The 17,692-nt window shown below is 34.9% G+C and overlaps 1 protein-coding gene across 8 annotated transcripts in view; it reads left to right on the plus strand.

Moving 5' to 3' along the window:
* PLEKHA5 (pleckstrin homology domain containing A5) overlaps positions 1 to 17,692 on the plus strand; it is a 223,793-nt gene that overhangs the window by 179,112 nt on the left and 26,989 nt on the right. For 5 of the 8 annotated variants that reach the window (XM_057491825.1, XM_036889356.2, XM_036889355.2 and 2 more), the window contains 3 exons: positions 12,637 to 12,699; positions 13,892 to 13,972; positions 14,095 to 14,244. In XM_057491825.1, coding sequence (XP_057347808.1) covers positions 12,637 to 12,699; positions 13,892 to 13,972; positions 14,095 to 14,244 — 294 coding nt within the window. Of the gene's footprint in view, positions 1 to 7,327; positions 7,458 to 12,091; positions 12,128 to 12,636; positions 12,700 to 13,891; positions 13,973 to 14,094; positions 14,245 to 17,692 lie in introns of those variants that run through there. The other 3 variants (XM_036889350.2, XM_057491824.1, XM_057491827.1) reach the window with 2 other exon arrangements.

Below are 17,692 nucleotides of genomic sequence, written 5' to 3' on the forward strand. Positions count from 1 at the left end.
GCTTCTGTTTTATTTTTATTTTTTTTCTAGAAAACTCATTCAGCAAAGATTTATAGTTTTAATGTAAGGCAGGATGTTAAGTGCTTACAAAGTACAATTCTTAAATTACTTTCAAAGCCCAGGAAGGAAATAGAGTTGAGCATAAATGCCAGAAACATTTCTAGGATTGACCTGAGGGTGTGATTATGTAGTTAAAACATAAGCTGATAAGTCTTTGAATTAATGGTAGAAATTCCACTAGTCAGTGCCAGTAGTAACTCAGTAAGAAGACAGTTGCTATTTATAAAACCCAGATCCTTGTACTTAGACGGTATTTTAATTTTTATTTAAAGCTCAAATATATTGTAGAGTAGATTTACCCATGGCCAGAACAAGTAACTTTTTTACTGACAGATGTAAGATTCTCACTCTTGGAATGCTTTGTCCCTTTAAAATGGTTATCATTAAAATACATACAAAGAGAAAAATATATGACCGTGTCAAACAAAAAAGCATTCTTACAAAAGGGATTTTGAGTTATTTTAATATTTCTGGTTGCCTGCGGAAGCCAGAACTAAAGACGATAGCATCAGATAATATATTACGTGTAAGAAACATGGTTAAGAGTCTTTAAACAAGGAAACTAGATTAAGCCACTGAAGTAAAAACCAGATCTGTAAAATGTATACTGTAGCCAAAAGGATTTTAGTTAAAAAAAAAAAAAAAACTTAAAAGACTTTTAGGTGAAAAGGGGTGAAACTCACTGTAAGTAAATTATTTGGATAGACATTAATCTCTTTCAGAGTGTACCACGGGTATATATGTCAAAACGGTGGCCTTAAAAATTCAACAGTTTAAGTGACATTGTAAGTAGAGAGATTTCATTCTGTTGGGTCCAGGTACTTAATGTTTTTCAATAATGGGCTTTATCCCTATTCCTGAAGCCAGTTTAGAAATGCTTCCTTTTTCTCTTCTAAGATAAATGTTGGACTTCTACATCAGTGTCCCAATTTGTTGTTCCGTTTTTTGATCTTTCTCCCTTGAAGGAAGAGGAAATATTATATATCTATATATATAGTCTAGCTACATCGTTTAACGTACCATTGATTCTTCTGAAATAAGAATAGTAAAATTTTTCCAAAATTTTATTTTTAGAAAACATACACAACATGGACTGTTTATTTAGATTGCTTTAAACTTTTCAAAGTCAAAAACCTCAGTACTTTGCCCCATCAGTTAGAAGAGACTTATTTACATTCTTCTATTTAAAAAGTCACTTCAAATTTCCCTGCTCCCTGTTAAACAATGAGTAGTTTCAATAGGTAGTCATACCCTTCAATCTCAGGTTCTTGGACTTTCAGATGTGCCTGGAGTGAGAGTGGACGGCATTTACATTGTCATTATCTAAATGACCTGTTTGTAAAGACCCCTGCGTTCCACAGAGCTTCACCCTAGGCATGTCCAATTCTTAGCTTTTTAGTTTTGCCACACATCCTAAGAGTTTATTGATCTAGACACAGGAGGACATTCTTGAGAACTGGCTTCTAAAGTGATTTGGCTATCTGGGTTTCTTGCTATTGTTAAGACAGGTTCCCAGCTGAAAAATTCTTTTCCTAAGACGTCATTAAGAACTCGAGAAGAGTCCATTTTCCACTTAAATGGAAAATGACAGCACAGAAATGGGTATTCTCATTGATTATCAGTGAAGGACAAAAGCTCTTTAGGGTGCAGAGAAATCACACCCAGACTGCCTGCTCAAACAATGGACGAAGCTGCCGGTACAGCATTCGGACCCGAGGAAACTGGGTTGCAAGACAGCTCGAGCAAATACGTTCCCCTTCTGGAAATGAGATCCAGATCAGGGGGAAAATTATACTTCACTGAATGTCTAGACCTGCTAGCTAATATTACAGCCACTAGCCATACATGACTATGTAAATTTACATTTAAGTTAGTCACAGTATTAAAAAAGTAAATTTCATTTCCTCAGTCAACACTAGCCATGTTTCAAGGGCTAAGGAGCCACATATGGCTAATGGCTACAATATTGGACTACACCAATATAGAACATTTCCATCATCACAGAAAGTTCTGTGGACTGCTATTCTAAATGGCTTATCATATAAACTTTGAAGAGCAGTTAAGCCACTGCTTAATCACTTTATACTTAAAGGAGGATGGAGAATTAATCTTTTCCAGGGATAAATTACATCAATGACCAACTTGGGTCTGCTCCCTGCTAATCTTTTTCATTCCTGCCCCTTCCCCCCGGAATTATTTAGGAGTGTTCATCTCATGAGTTAGAAAATGCTGTTCCTTCTGCATTGGTACCTGCTGTAATTACTATACAGATAAAAGACTTTGAAACTGATGTTTCCACTTGAAACTTCTAATTAGAACAACTGGAAATTGGAAATTGGACTCCTGATTATCACCCCAGATCCCCATGATCTGCTGAGTCCACTAATATTATTAATAAGGAGATTCAGTTGACCTTTAAGGGGAGTTAAGTCTCTTAATGCTGTATCTTGTACAAAGACAAAGAATAACTGGGGTTTAAATACTAAGTTCGAAATTTTTCATCTTCTGATGGTTTGCCCAACACCTAATACTGAAACACTAGGACTTTAAAAAATTCCTTATTGGTGACAGTTGAATGAGTCCTCAGTTACTTGAATTAGTGCCAGAACAGGCCTGTGGTTCTCAGGCCTGGTTTCCTGTCAGAACAACCAGTGGATCTTGAGAAAGACAGAAAGAGAAGTACAGTACTCATGGCCCTCTGCCCTCTGGTCCCCAGTCAGAGTGGCCAAGCCCAGCCCTGCATATGTTTTAAAATCTCCTTAGGTGATTTTTTTTTTTCAGTCAGGTTTGAGAACTATTGAGATAAATACAAGGAACACCAAAGAAAGAAGAAAAATGTAGTTTTCCTGAACTAGAAGCTCTATCTTAGTGCTTTCAAACCTTTTTCACATACGGCTCATAGGAAGTGATGGGTATATGAACAGGACCCTGAAAGAAACGGGAGGCGGTGCTGTCAGGATGCAGGCCATTGAGGACTGAGGTGGTCCCTATCTCCACACACGCGGTGTCTTCCCAGCCTACAGGTGTCTTCCGCCCCAACTCAGTATCCTAGCAAGTATGACAGTTACATAGAATCGCATTAAGTGTTTTGGTGATGGGTTTTTTAATCAAGATACTTATGAGAGTAACTTCAAAGGATGCTCTGTGTTCATATTAGCCCAACATACCTCAGGACTGAGAAAGAGGCTAGAATTAAGTATCAAACTTTCAGGTAGTTTTTCTAAACAGTTGGACTTAAAAATTTCAAGTGAAGATATGTGTGTGTGTGTTGTAAACAAATACACATTAGCATGACCTATGTGTGTTTCCACTTACATTGTCTTAATTTATTGCTGAAGTTGGTTGTGAAAACGGTGTGATGCCTGAATCATATGTTTTCATTTTTACTATTACAGAATAATGGGCCTCTTATAATGGCTTTATAATTTAGCAATTAACTGGAACCTAAACCTGTATTACCTGTTACTTCAGAGAAGGAATTAAAGCAGGAAGCAGAGCATTTTACTCATTTTCAAGGAAATTATTAGAAACATCCTCTACGTACTAATTAGTCTTTCTCTTGCTCTGATTCCTTAAAATATGTCAGCTGTTCACACCACTGTCATAATGCTGTCTGAGGCTCAGTATTCAAACTAGAAGGGAACTGTTGGAAATTCCCAGGTGCTCATTGAGTGTTATGTTGGTTGTTTTGGGGTTCTGGGTGGAGTTAGGAGGGGAGTCATACCTCACTGCTTCAATCTGAAGCTGTTACAAAGTTTACCTAGCGAAAGCCAGATAGAATGTGTTGTTTCTGTGTAAGTTACAGAAACAAGTCTGTTTCTAAGAATTAAAATATAGACTATTTCAGAGGTGATTTAGTGAAAGGAATCACTGGCATATTTCTAGTATATATCTGGAGATAAAGCACATCTAGTGTTTCCAACTCAGTAAATCTGAAGAGTGAAGTTTGGATCAGATCATTGAAATTGTTTAATAGGGACCAATCTCCCATCATACGGGATCCTGATAATAGTGCTTATGTGGCTTCAGCTGTTGCATGCCATATGCAAGGGGAGAATCACCACATAGGAAGACCACTTACCTGCACAGATCATCCTTCATAGCCCACTACCCAGTCATCCTAAAAGCCCTTTGGTAGGTGTGGTGCCCAAGGGGATTCTGAAATGGTCCCACTGCTTCTGCCTTTACAGATAGTCTTATCCCATCTCTCTCCAACTTGAATAATTATGGGATTAGTAGTAGTGGGATCCCAAGGAGTATGTGAACTGAAGAACACTTACTAAATAATATTTGACTTACTTGAAAACCTTGAGAACATCATAGTCATTTCTACCAAAGGAATCTTCAAACCAGCCTGTCACCTTGATGTTTTAATGGTACTGTCTACATCAAAAATTCTCAAGTTGCATATTAGAATTATCTGGGAGTCAGGGTGTCTATTTCCAAGCTCCTCAAGTGATTCTGATGTGGGTTAAGAACCGCTGGTCTAATAAATAAGCTTGAACTTTGGTTTCTGAAGAAACCAATAATAAAAAAGATATTACAGATAATCCTCTGTATTCACAGATGCATTGGGTTGCTTATGTTTTTTTAATTAGCATTTTCTTCCAGTAAGTTTCTGATGAGGATACAGATTCCTAAGACAGAGTAAGAGTAAAGGCCGTGCGAACAGTTCTGTAGTTCTGAGCTCCCTGCACCAGAGGACTCCAATAGGCTCCCTGCACCTTAACTCCCAGCCTTGAATATGATAGGAGTACTTGGTGCTGAAATTTTTTCCTTAGTCTCTTTGTGTCACCATTTGCTAGAGGATATGGTTGTTCCATTAATTTAGTTTATTTCATGTTTACATGTTTCTATCCTTGACTCTTTAGTAATTTATTATTTTTATTAGGAACACACTGCCTAGTCTGGAGAAAATTTGGAAAATGTAGAGAAGTACAGATAAAGGGGGGAAAAAATCCATAGTCACACAATTCAAAATAATTCCTCTCAAATTTTTTTACTCCATTGTCGTACTAAGTTGTTGAGCTTCCAGAGACACCTTCTAATCCTAATGTTCTAGAATTTGATTATGCATGTTTGAAACTTTTCCCAATGAAAGCTAACAATTCTGGAAGTGATCTCTGAAACACTCTGCAGTTTGTATGCTTTAAATATTATTTTCGCTTTTAGTTTTTCTATTCCTAATTCAGTTTCTTCTTGCAAAGATTAATATTTAATAATTCGGGGCATGTAAATTAAATAGGCATTTTTAAATCACATACATGGCTTCCTATATATATATATTATATATATTTTACATATATATATATATATATATATATATACACACACACATATATATTTACCCTCTCAAAGTAGTCCACTAAATAAGTCAGGCTTCTTTACCCTTCTGCAGAAACCATTTGCCCCTTCTCCCTTTTTAAATACATTTTTAAATAAATTAATCAGGCCTAGAGTATAAACAGTAGTCATTAATCTATACCATATTCAGACTGTGCCTATGGTTTGAGCAATATTGGCAGACCTCACCATTTGGCACAGAGGCCCAGGTCTAGTGCCAGGTTTCCAAGACTCAGTGGGCACTTTCAGTTTCACCTTGAGTACCCCCTTACATTTGGATACTGTCTCATCTGCACTATTTCTTAACCACAGATGCTCCTGACACCACCCCACCATGCCCAGTAATCTTTGAGTCAGGTATTATTCTAATTTCCATGACATGGTTTTGAAAAATAGCAAGTATAGATGAGACCACTTTGAAAATTAAAATTAAATAACACTAAAAATCAGTACACATTTACACTGCTTTTACTATATGAAATGTGTATCAGTGCAGTCAAATGATTAAGCCAAAACAAAAAGCTTTATTCCAGGATCAACATTTGATTAAGATAAGTAACTAGCATTCCAGTAAAACATGGCACTTTAAAATATAAAGAGGTCTTACATATTTGTAATAAAAGGATTTTTTTCTCCTGAAGAAAAATTTTTATCTGTAGTTGAAGTTACTTTAAGTTACTTTCCAACACTGTTAAAAAATTAATTGTGAATTATATAGTCACACATTTGTTTATTGTGTGTATGAGAGGTCACCAGTAAAAACCTTGGTCCCTTACTAGGTAACATTGGGGGAGAAAAACAAGTTTAACTAATGTGTAGATGGGTACATTTAAAAATAAACTATCTCAAATTTTTCTAAGTGATTAAACCAGTTACCAAGAGTTCGAAGTTTGACAACTAAACAGATTTTATTGATATGAAACATTGGTAATTGAGCTGAAAATAAAATTGTCTAGATACACAGTTTTCAAGATTTATTTTTATATTTTATGTGATTATTAATCTTAAGATTAGTAAACTTTTGCTGTAGATTTAGCTAAATCAACAAATAGCATTTAACCATGATAGAAATGCTTGTTTTCTATAGTATGGTGGAGGATGAAAATTGTGTAAACTAAATGTCACACATTGTAATTAAAAACCAATTTGTCTGCTTACAAACAGTACAGACTTTGTTGACCTTTTTTCCTTTGTATATAACGCTGATTGTCTTTTGAATGCTACCACACCTGAGTCCAGAGCCTGCTAAAACAGATGTTTTTATAAAGGCAGTAATTAAGAAAAACATAGCTGGAAATGTGAAACATGATTGGAGCTGGGGAGACACACTGAGTCTTTCCTAATTAAATTTTAGTTTGCACGTCCTTGAAATAATTCTACATATGGTGTTACACGATGAGAAAATCGAAAATAGAGGATACAAATTTCTATCAAGACAACTTTAATAAAATGTGTGATTATCTAAGTGACAAGACACACTATTACAGAATTTTAATACTTATAGAGAACTCAATATTTTTCTGATTACCCTTATGAAGAACTAAATATTCTAAGCTTTTTAGTGAGTAATCAATAATGCCATTTTTTTCCTTTTAAGTTCATAGGTTTTCACACCTTGGTTTATACTTCAAATCATGATACTTTACCATCTAGTCTAGTATTCATAGGAATATTCATTAATTGACTGTATTGATTATATTTATGAAGTAAAACCCAGTTGCCGTAATAATGCAATTAGTAAGCTTTTTTTATAACCTTGAAAGTATTTTAAGGTATTGTAAGGTATGTTAAGGGAAGTATTGCAGCTTGTAGTACTTGGATGAAATGGTTTATACAAGTTAAATCTGTTCAACCTTGGGGTAAAATGTAGACAACTGCACTATGAAGTAGAGGCTATATTTACAGTGTCGTCTTTCAAATCTAGCTATGCTGTAAACTGATGTTTGCTGTATGCTCCTCCTGATTTGAAATAGATGAAAGAAAATGAACCTATTATCAGCATGGTTCACACAATGATTGAGAACTCGGCGCTAAGACCCCAACTGTACCAGCAAGTAAGGTCTTGGACAGTGAATGACGCTGCTTTGCCATCTGCAAAATCCCCCAGTGACCCTTTTTGGTTTATCCTCAGAGTTCCTCATGACATTAGTGTTTCTCCTATTTCATTTTTTGTTTATGTCTCCTTTGGAAAAACGCACTTCATCCACGCTTTTCAAGATGCTGCAGTGTCCTTAGCATGGCTTTGCTGAACATTCTGCCGTTGAATATTAAGTGTGCCATTTTCCTGAAGTTTTTGTGCAGAGTATCTGGTTGATATGTACTTGGAGGTCTGCAGTACATTTGTAAAATTTTTACCAGATTGACATTAATTGTTATTAACTCTGAAAGCATTGTAACTGATTTTGGGGGACAGCTTAATTTTTTTTTTCCTTTCAGGGGCAGCCCCAACCTCTACCGTCAATATTTTAGGTATAGATTATATTTGCATGGGACTTAGTTAAATCTCGTTTCCATGCCGTGCTCTGGTAAAACCTAAGGATAGCCATTTCTTACCACTGGGAGTCTTTCCCTGATTTTCATCATTCTTCTGCAGTCATGAGGATAGTCATATCTTACCCCATTCTTTTCTCTAACTCAAAATGTGTGCCTTGGAGTTGGCTGGCTTTAACATAGGACCTTGGCAATCTGCAGATCTGCAAAAGTCATTTTATACATTCCTATCCAATTTTTTTTGTATTTCATGGTCTAAATGTGTTCTTAGCTGTGTGTTTTGCAACATCAGCGTCTTCCACTTCAACATCTTCAAATTACTGTGTCCTATGTATGATCTGTTATAATATGTTAAAAATCATACAGAAGGCAAAAATTAACATGAAAAATGAATGCATTTTGATGAAAATATGTAAAAGCACCTGGTGAAAAGATGCACCTTGAGCTCACACTGGCTTCCAGGCCTGTGGTTTCCCCTTGTCACCTTTGAGCCTGCGTCCTGAACCTGGGAACTGGGAGGTGGATACAGTGGGTGGGAGTGTGACTCCTATTTCAGAAAACAGTTTTCAAAATATTTAAAGTTTGTTATGTGATTGAGCATAGCTTTTAATTTGCAATAGAGATGAACAGAGTATTAAATATTTAAAGTTGAACAGCTTTACTTTTCAAAAGAAATGGAAATCTTTGAATTCTTAAAGTCACCAGATTACAGAGCCTTGACACTCCGTTCCAAAATGCCCTTCTGAGAAACCTTAGCACCGGTTTTTATTTCAGTGTCTGAAGCTGTTAGTTAGTCATTTTATATATTGTTAAATTGATGAGTTCAGAGGCATTTTGTTCTGATAGGTTATGTTTTCAATTTTCATGTTTTGTATATTTTTAATAAAAGGGATAATAGCCTGGGTTATCCATTTGGTTTGCTTGTTTTTTTTCTTTTTTTATGTTGGTCAGTAATCAGGGTTGATGCAGAAGTCATTGCTGGTTGAAATTACTCAGTTGCATGAAAAGTTCTGGTTGGAGTTTTCAAATGTGGTGCTATCTCAGATTGGTATATAACATCACTGACCTTGCATACTGAAAGCAATAGATATATAAATATATTTCTTCTTACTAATACTTGAAGGAAAAAAACAAATTGTACAGAACAGGAAGATCTGAATGCCCGCTCTCAGCAGCCATGCATGGGCATGAGATGGGCACTGATTACCAGGTAATCGTTGTTGACTGTCAGCGCTCTCAAATCTAGAGTCTTCTGGCATTCCTTTTTTTAATCATCCACTAGAAAAGCACACAATTATTGCAGGACATCATTGGTGAAGAAAAGTGACGTTCAGACACATTTCTTAAACTATTAATTTGCATAAACTGAAATTAAATCTTATTTCTTCTCTGGGTTTCCATTATAACATGATACAATATGGTAACGTAATGATCAGAAAGATCATAGATAATTATCATTAAAAAATCTTTGGAAAGTTTATATTGTACAGTGTTATGGTTTACTTTCCTGATGTTGCATTACAATGCTGTGTTAACCAGGTTCCTGAAATTTAACTGAAAATGGCGTGGTAATAAAATATTTTATGACTTGTTATTTTGCATCAGCCATTCACGTTTTCCCTCAGGAAGGCCTTTAATAAAGTTTGCATTTTCTAAGAAGAAAGAGGACACCTGAGAAATTACCTAGGCAGTTATTTTCTTGAAATAAGTAATAGAAACTAAGGACCAAAAACTGAATCAAAACAAATGCTGAATAACTGATCAAATTGAAAAATGCCTCTGCATTTATAAATCATTCTACCACCTTTTACAATTACATTTTTTGTACCAGGGTTTTTACAACATAGTGTCAGTGAAATTAATCACCTGGTAAATGATTGTTTTAAAAAAATACAAACTAATATTGACAAAGCCTACAGCCCTATGAGCATTTTTGAGCCCTCATAGGATATAATGTCTCATTTTATCAAGTATTTCCTTGAAAATCCTTCTATGGTTTGTATATATATTCATATCCTTTAAAACCATTATAAATACAATTTTCAAATACTTAAAAGCGATACTGTAGAAAGCTGAATTTTAATTGACAAAAGTAATTTAATATAATGCCAAGCCGGTTTTTCGAAGATTATTAAAAATCTCTTTATGAAGAAGTTCTGACTTTCTAAATAAAATATAACACATATATCCTATACAGTCAGTAAAGCCAGCCTAACACTTCTCGAATCGAAGCTTGAGCATGGCTCAAGCCTGTGTAATTACTACATAACCTATTTTCATTTCCTTTGCTAGTTGCTGAGGTCCTGCCAAGAAAAGTATTCAAACCCAGAAATTTTTCTTGCTAAGTTGAATTTGAAAAATAAAAAATACTTCCATTAAACATCATTTTATGCAGAACTTGAGTTAATCAGAATATTCACAAAATTACGTGCTTCTTACTAGTAGGATTTTCATATTAAGGACTAAGTAGAAGATGTCTTCAATTCTAGATTAAAAATTATTCCTTAATAAATTATATCCATCTTTTCTTGAGAAAAGCTTCCGTAATTCATCACGGAAAACAGGCCATCTTTAAAAGATAAATATTTAAAGAACTATCTTGTTTCCTTGTGGTCTTCTGACAGGTAAAAGCTATGTATAATGGAAAGTTTGTTATGTTAGGATTTTTGTTACTTATCTAATTTAAATATCTTTATTAAGTGACTTCATGAAAGGTTTAAATAAAATTTTAAATGGTACCAAAAATATAGGGTACAACAAAAATTAATTTATGTGTGCAGTATATTTATATGGCTCTAAGGATATATCACTCTAATGATAAACTATACAGTACATAGTTTTCCTTCTCATAATACGCCAAGTAGTATGAAAGTGAATATATAATAAGATTCCCTAAATAAAAATAGTAGAGCAATATCCTAAATTTCCCTTACTAAGCTTTTAAAATACTAGTCTTTTACCTGTTGATCTTGGGATATAGAATCCAGTTCATATTTTAATCTAGTTGTAGCACTGACCACTAGTTACTGTCGACTGGTTATTCAGATTATACTTACATGGTTGAGTAAAGCTGTTTCACATTTAACTTTAAATATTAAGCCAAGTATGTTTGGACATTTGTTAGGTAAAATCTTTGCATCTTTTATCTTACAAATGAGAAAATTTGATCTTGGCATTGTCTTACATTTTTTATCATGGATTTAAGCATTTTAAAACTTACTTTTCACAGCCTTTTCTTTCTTTTTCTCCCAGATAGGAGTATAAATTTTTTTCTTGGACCTTGGTGCTTTAATTTGGAATTGACACTTCTCTGGCCATATTCAGTGATTGTTATTTTAAGATAATGCACAAGTATTTCAACCTTTGTCACTAAATTCATTTTTCATGTGATATTCATTTCTATGAAAATTTTGTGATTTAGAAATCACTGTACATACCCTTAAATAGTCACAGATTCATTTGCATGAGGTATGTGAAAATAATGTCTTGGAATGAAATGTGTAAATCCAGGATTTATTATTGTATATTTGGAGTGCTTGTATTTTTAACCTCCTGATCCCCACATTTCTAGATCCATTCAGAATTATCTGCCATTTAAATTATGCCTCCTTCTAAAGATGTAAATGTCAAGTAGTTTTTTTACAGAGAAGACATATATAGTTGTAACTTATAAATTCTTATGCATTTGTATTCTATATATGAAATTTTATTTTCCAATCTAGAATGTAGTTGGGATACATTACTCCCATCCCCACTTTCAGAAAAAGTGTGCCATCTTGTAAAAATGCAATGAGCCACAATTAAATTTTTCCTGCTATGTTTTTGTGACTGCCTAGCAGTCAATATAAAGTCAAAAGACAAGAGAGAGAGAGAGAGTGAAATATTGCCTGCAGAGGCTATGATGGGATCTGTGGTATTACTAACTGGGGTGGCTATTGAAATCTTGGTAAGCACCACCAGAAATGAGAATTTGACCAAAAGATATTTGGAAGGAGCCTAAGAAAGGAAGTTTAAATACACTGAATAATAATTCCTTACAATATAATAAAACAAATGGTGCCAATGAACAAAGACCTTTTATGAAATTTGACAGTCTGTAGTTCATTATAGTTTTTAAGATAGGCTTTCAATTTTATAAGGTTTTGAATGAGTCTCCTCTTTTCAATTAAACCCATCCTTTTCCTCCATTATCTTTTAGTTCTTAAGACAGAAGAACAAGATAAGTCTATATTGTGTATGTGTGTTTATATATTATGTTTATGTATACAATATGTTCTAGATTTTGTTAATAAAACTGTACTAAGACGTGTTGGCATTTGAGTGTACACATACACAGTTGTGTGATTATGTGTATACTGTGAAGGGTGGTTTTGACTGCTGAAATATTCCTGATTCGAATATTTGATTCAATACAGTTGCTATGATTGTGCTTGTCAGTTTTCATTAAATAATGTGTGTCTTACAAATGGAAAGTGTAAGGTGCTGCGTAATTTTGTTTGACCAGCTTACTATTTTGTCCAACAAACTTACCATCATTCTTACGTATCTTGCATATTATATCATTGTTAAATATTTCTCTGCTTTTGTAATGATCTATGTTTGTATTAAACTTGTAAATGTATAAGAATCCTTAAAATCCCATTTTTGTTAATGTTATATAAATCTGAAATATTAACTATAGGCTGAAATAAATATATTTTTTCCATTATTTTTAAAGTTGTTTTATGACATTTTTCCTTATAGCTGTCACAAGATGAATGTAGAGGTACATTATACAAATACAGACCTGAAGAAGTAGATATTGATGTAAGTATTAGGATGCTATATATTGTCCGTGCTCTGTCATATTCTCTGCCAAAACGTTGGAAATAAGCATGATGCAAATCCTCCTCACTCACCCTCTAAAAAAGCATCAAATAAATTAGCATTTTCTTCTTAAGCATTTAGATTAAATTAAATCATCACACCCTGATCTGTGCCACCTCCCCATAGTTAGTCAGTCAAACGCATTAACAGTCACTTAAAGTAGAAGACTATTTCTGATAAAAAAAAAAAATTATGGTGGACTGCAGACAAAGTAAAATTATCCATGTCTTCAAAAGAGACATAACTTCTAAAAATTCTTAACTGCTGCCTCCTTTTTTAATTAAATTTAGTCTTTTTTTTTTAAATTTAATCTGGTATGTTAGATCTCTGACCTACCATGTATTCTTCCTTCCTTATATCTCATTCTTTCCTCATTTCCCCTGGTTTCATTCCATGGAGTTGTACTTCCTTCTTGTTTCAATATATTCTACTTCATATAGCTTGAATTTTGTTGTCTAACAAAGGTCAGGTAGGTACATAAATAGATGAATATCAAAGTAAAGTCTCAAATTTCTTATTACTATGCAGTAAAGTTTGGGAGACATTTACAGTTTGTCCAGGGTTTTTATCTTCAGACCTGTGGAGAAATAGCTTATTGTAGTGCTGAAATTTTATTGGAGTACCCGCTCATATTTTTCACAATTAGAAAATTGGAGAAGTACCAAGAATTAAAGCCTGTAACTATTGAAAGTGTTTTTTCTCCACTAGCAATATTTTATTTGTATTACTGCACATAGAAGCCCTCTTTTAATTATATTCTTTTCTAAGGACACAATTTTTAAAATAGGAAAACCGACTCCAATTGGTGTTTTAATTAAGGGCTACGTATATCTCTTAACCATATTGCGATGATTGGTCAAAATCCTATGAGACAGCTTGATTACTAAGAATGTTATGAATTGCATCAGTTAAATAGTATTGTTGAAATGCTTTTCACTTTATATGCTTTTTTTTTTTTAAGAATTCTATCTTTAAAAGCTATATTTTAATTTTTACCTCACTGGATTAAAATAAAGATTGACCTAATTAGGCATTTGATGGCTGTTTTAAGTGTGTTTTCTTATTATACCTACCTCCAGTTGCAGTAAAAATTAAAAATTGCTAATGAAAGATATCTTCTCTTACAACCTAGGCCAAGTTAAGCCGATTATGTGAACAAGATAAAGTGGTACATGCTCTGGAAGAGAAACTTCAGCAACTCCACAAGGAGAAGGTAGGACAATTACATTTATTACCTACAGTTGATGTTACATTATCAGGACATTGATAACTTAAGTAAAAAAGGATTAAATCAATGATGCAGAACATTAAGTGTAATTATTTTTATTCTGATAGTACACGCTTGAGCAAGCTTTGCTGTCAGCCAGCCAGGAGATAGAAATGAATGCAGATAACCCAGCAGCCATTCAGACCGTGGTGTTGCAGAGGGACGATTTACAGAACGGACTGCTCAGTACATGCAGGGAACTCTCTCGAGCCACTGCTGTAAGTATCACATTTTTTTCCTAGTTAAGAGTCACTGAAATAGTACACAATTCTTCTTCTTTTTTTCCATTAATTTATATCTCTATTTAATTGGACTGTCCTTAGGATTGTTCTTTATTACAACAAGAAACCATAACAAGAAGTTATTTGTTAATTAACAGTAGCAAAACTAAAGGGTGATTTACTTTCCTTGACAACTTAAGTATTATTTCTGTAATTAGCAGGCACTTTGTTCTTTGTGAAATAATTCATTTTATAAGGGAGATAAATACTTCCATTTATGTATTATTCAAATGAAAAATTCTTAAGTATGTTAAAATTTGTTGCATTAAGAAAATAAGTGTTAGGTGGATTTTAGGAGAGTTAAAATAATTTTAGGAAGATGGAAATTGGATTCATTTAGCCAGTTATTCTGTAACTGCAGTGTGACCTAAGTTTAGATAATCAGCTTGAGTAAGAAATGTAATTAGCAGAACTTTTAATCCATAGTCTTGTCATTCGATAAAGAGTCTCTTACGTTACCAAATGTAAAAGTCTTAGAGTTTATCAGCTGACTGTTTTATGAATCTAAATAGTCTGCTTTAGCTCAAACCTAGTAAGAGCTTCTGCCCAAGCAGCCCTTTTAAAGAAAAATCCTAGCAAAAGCCCCCTATTACTGGAAAATGTTAACACACTCTAGCCTGTACCTTCACTGGGCTCTTTAGGGAGCAGCAGCCTTTTTAAAAGGTCCACAGGTATACATATAGCTTAACTAAGAGGTCTTTCCAAGCCGGCAGGATACTAGAATCTCAAAATGACCTCAGTTCTAAACAGTAAATTAGCATTCTAAACATGAGTGGTTTCTAAAGGAATATACTGTGGTTTTAAATAAATCAAAACCTAGTTTTCATGATTCTTAAATAGCTTATATTTAATATACCTATTCCCATTTCTAAAATACTATTGTTTCCATTATCTCATTTGAATCTCTTAATTATACAGTGATAATTACAGCTTTTTTTAAGAATTTAATATCCTTTCAGTTGTGATCTCCTTGAAATCAGAGCCATATCTTCTTCATCTTTGTAGCTCTAGCATCCAGCACTAGAGGTTGTACATTAAGATACTGATGAATGATTGAACTGAATGACTTTACCTAGTGTTAACAGAGCTAGTGAATGCCTAGAACTCAAATCCAGGTCTTCTAAACATAGTCCTGGAGACTTAGATCTACATGGGTTTTTATAACCTAGCCATAAAATAGTACCTGAAATGTTGCCTGTAAGGAGGTGTTACTTAGTTAATCAGTGATGGGTAGTATTTGGATAGGAAGAAAGGGGAAGTGCAGGGTGGTCCATACAGGATACAGTGTCTTGAACCACAGCACAGAGATGAGAATGTGGAAAACATGTTTGGAGAAGCAAGAAAGGGAACTGACTGGGATAGGGGGTTGGGAATATAAGATTAGAAAAGGAAAATGGAGCCAGGCTGTCACTGCCAAGCTAATAAAAAGCTCCATATCCCTGAGTCAAATCAAAATTAGCTGGAAACTATTTCATGATTTGGTGTGTGTTTTAGAAAACTCTAGGGTTGTGCTGTGTTCAATTGAACTTTCATTTCTTCCCTTACTAAATGGGTTTAGTAACCTAAGTCCTATCGGTAGCCTCGGGTTTGCTCCATCCCATGGTTAAGTCTAGCCCTGATGGAAGTTTATTTTTAATGTTTTAATAGAAATTAATCATGTTTGAGTATCCCATTTTCTGGTTGTTGTGCTGTATAATCATTTTCCTGGCTTTCCTCATTATTCAGTGCTCATTACAAACCCTCAATATGTTTGTTCTTCTAAGACACACCCTACTGCATAGAATACTGAGCTACGTTGTTTTTTCCTTTATGTAAACTTAATCCATATTTGTAGTTTACAGCTACAATTGATACATAACGACCTACTGGGCACTTGGTTGGCACTCAGTGGATGGTAATTCTATTTAAATTTGAATTCCATTTATGCCAGCACCAGAGGATGCCACGGATTCTTTCACAGGTGATTCAGGGCATTGGTTGAAATCCAAGTCCTGAGGTAGAAAAGATAGAAAAGAGAGGGGTGTAACATTAAGGCCTCCATATAGCAAAGCTTTGAATCTGAGATCTTCTCCCTGGTTGTCCACTAAGGCACTTGAAAACTAGGACTGACAGAGGACAAACTTGCTGAGGTAAAGCAGTGTCCTCTGGATGTTTTATTTAATTCCTGATACTGTATCTCCTCCATAAACCCACCCACCACACTCACATGCTTTAAGCACCTAGTGCCTTTGTGTTCTCTCCTTGCCTCTGCTTGTTTTAGCTAACGTGAGTAGTGAGGAAGATTGCCAGTTATACCTTGAAAGTTCTGAATGTGTCACTGCCTTAGTTTGTGGCCCCCTCTGAAAGGAGAGCCTGAGATGGGGAGCTGGGTTCACATAGTTTATTTGGGAGATGATCCCAGGAAGCAGAAGTGAGGTGGTGTGGACAGTGAGCCAGGAAGGGAGGAAAGCCAGTAAAGGCTTCCCCTGGGTCCCACTGTAGGCAACCCTGAGGGCTCTGAGGAAACGAGCAGAATGCTTCTGATTTTTCCACCGGAGGCTGGGGTATCCACCTCTCATTGGCTGAAGTTGCCACAGTGTCCTTGGTTCACCCACACTTGGAGACTGCCTGAGCTAGCTCACCATGAGACCCTGGCGTGCAGGGAGCCGTACCCCAGGTGCCTGAAATCAGACAGGCAAAGGGGATGTGGTGGGGAGCTCCATGAGCATGGCCACAGTCACCTCTGCTGGAGAACTTAAATCAGGCTTCACCTCTTAAGTGTCAGAGAAACGCTCTTTCACTCTTCCCAACAACTCAAGGGTCCAGATGAAACAGATACCATTCACATATCATAATGGGTATTTGTAACTCATCCAGTCATGGCAGCAAAGTATGTTGGCATTTCTGTGCTTTTCACATCTATTATCTGGCTTGATCCTTCAGAAGATCTTGTAAAATGAATATAATTTTTTATAAAAAATAAGTACATATAAATTTTAAATAAAATATAATAAAGAAGATCTTGCAAAATAAACCTCGTATCTCCATTGTATTTTCATCTTTATTACCTCTGCTGCACAGATGAAGAAACTGAGGTTTGTAGAGGCACAGTGATTGTCAAGATCACAGAGCTAATAAGGAACAGAGTCAGCACCTAACTCAAAGACTTTGAATCCTAGGGCTTCCTGTACGTTCTACTCCACTATCTGTGTGGTCACATAATTTGTACTTTGTGGAACTCAGAACTCAGACCGTCTTACTCAAAAATCTAAAATTGGAATTTCAGTCATCAGAAAGCAAGTATTTCAAAAAGCCCCTTTCATCCTAAATCATGCTGGTGGATGGTTTATGCATTTATCCAGTGCAAAAATAATACCAATGTATGAGATAATAGTAATAATCATGA

Source organism: Manis pentadactyla, chromosome 14, assembly GCF_030020395.1.
Source record: "Manis pentadactyla isolate mManPen7 chromosome 14, mManPen7.hap1, whole genome shotgun sequence".
NCBI classification, from domain to species: domain Eukaryota; kingdom Metazoa; phylum Chordata; class Mammalia; order Pholidota; family Manidae; genus Manis; species Manis pentadactyla.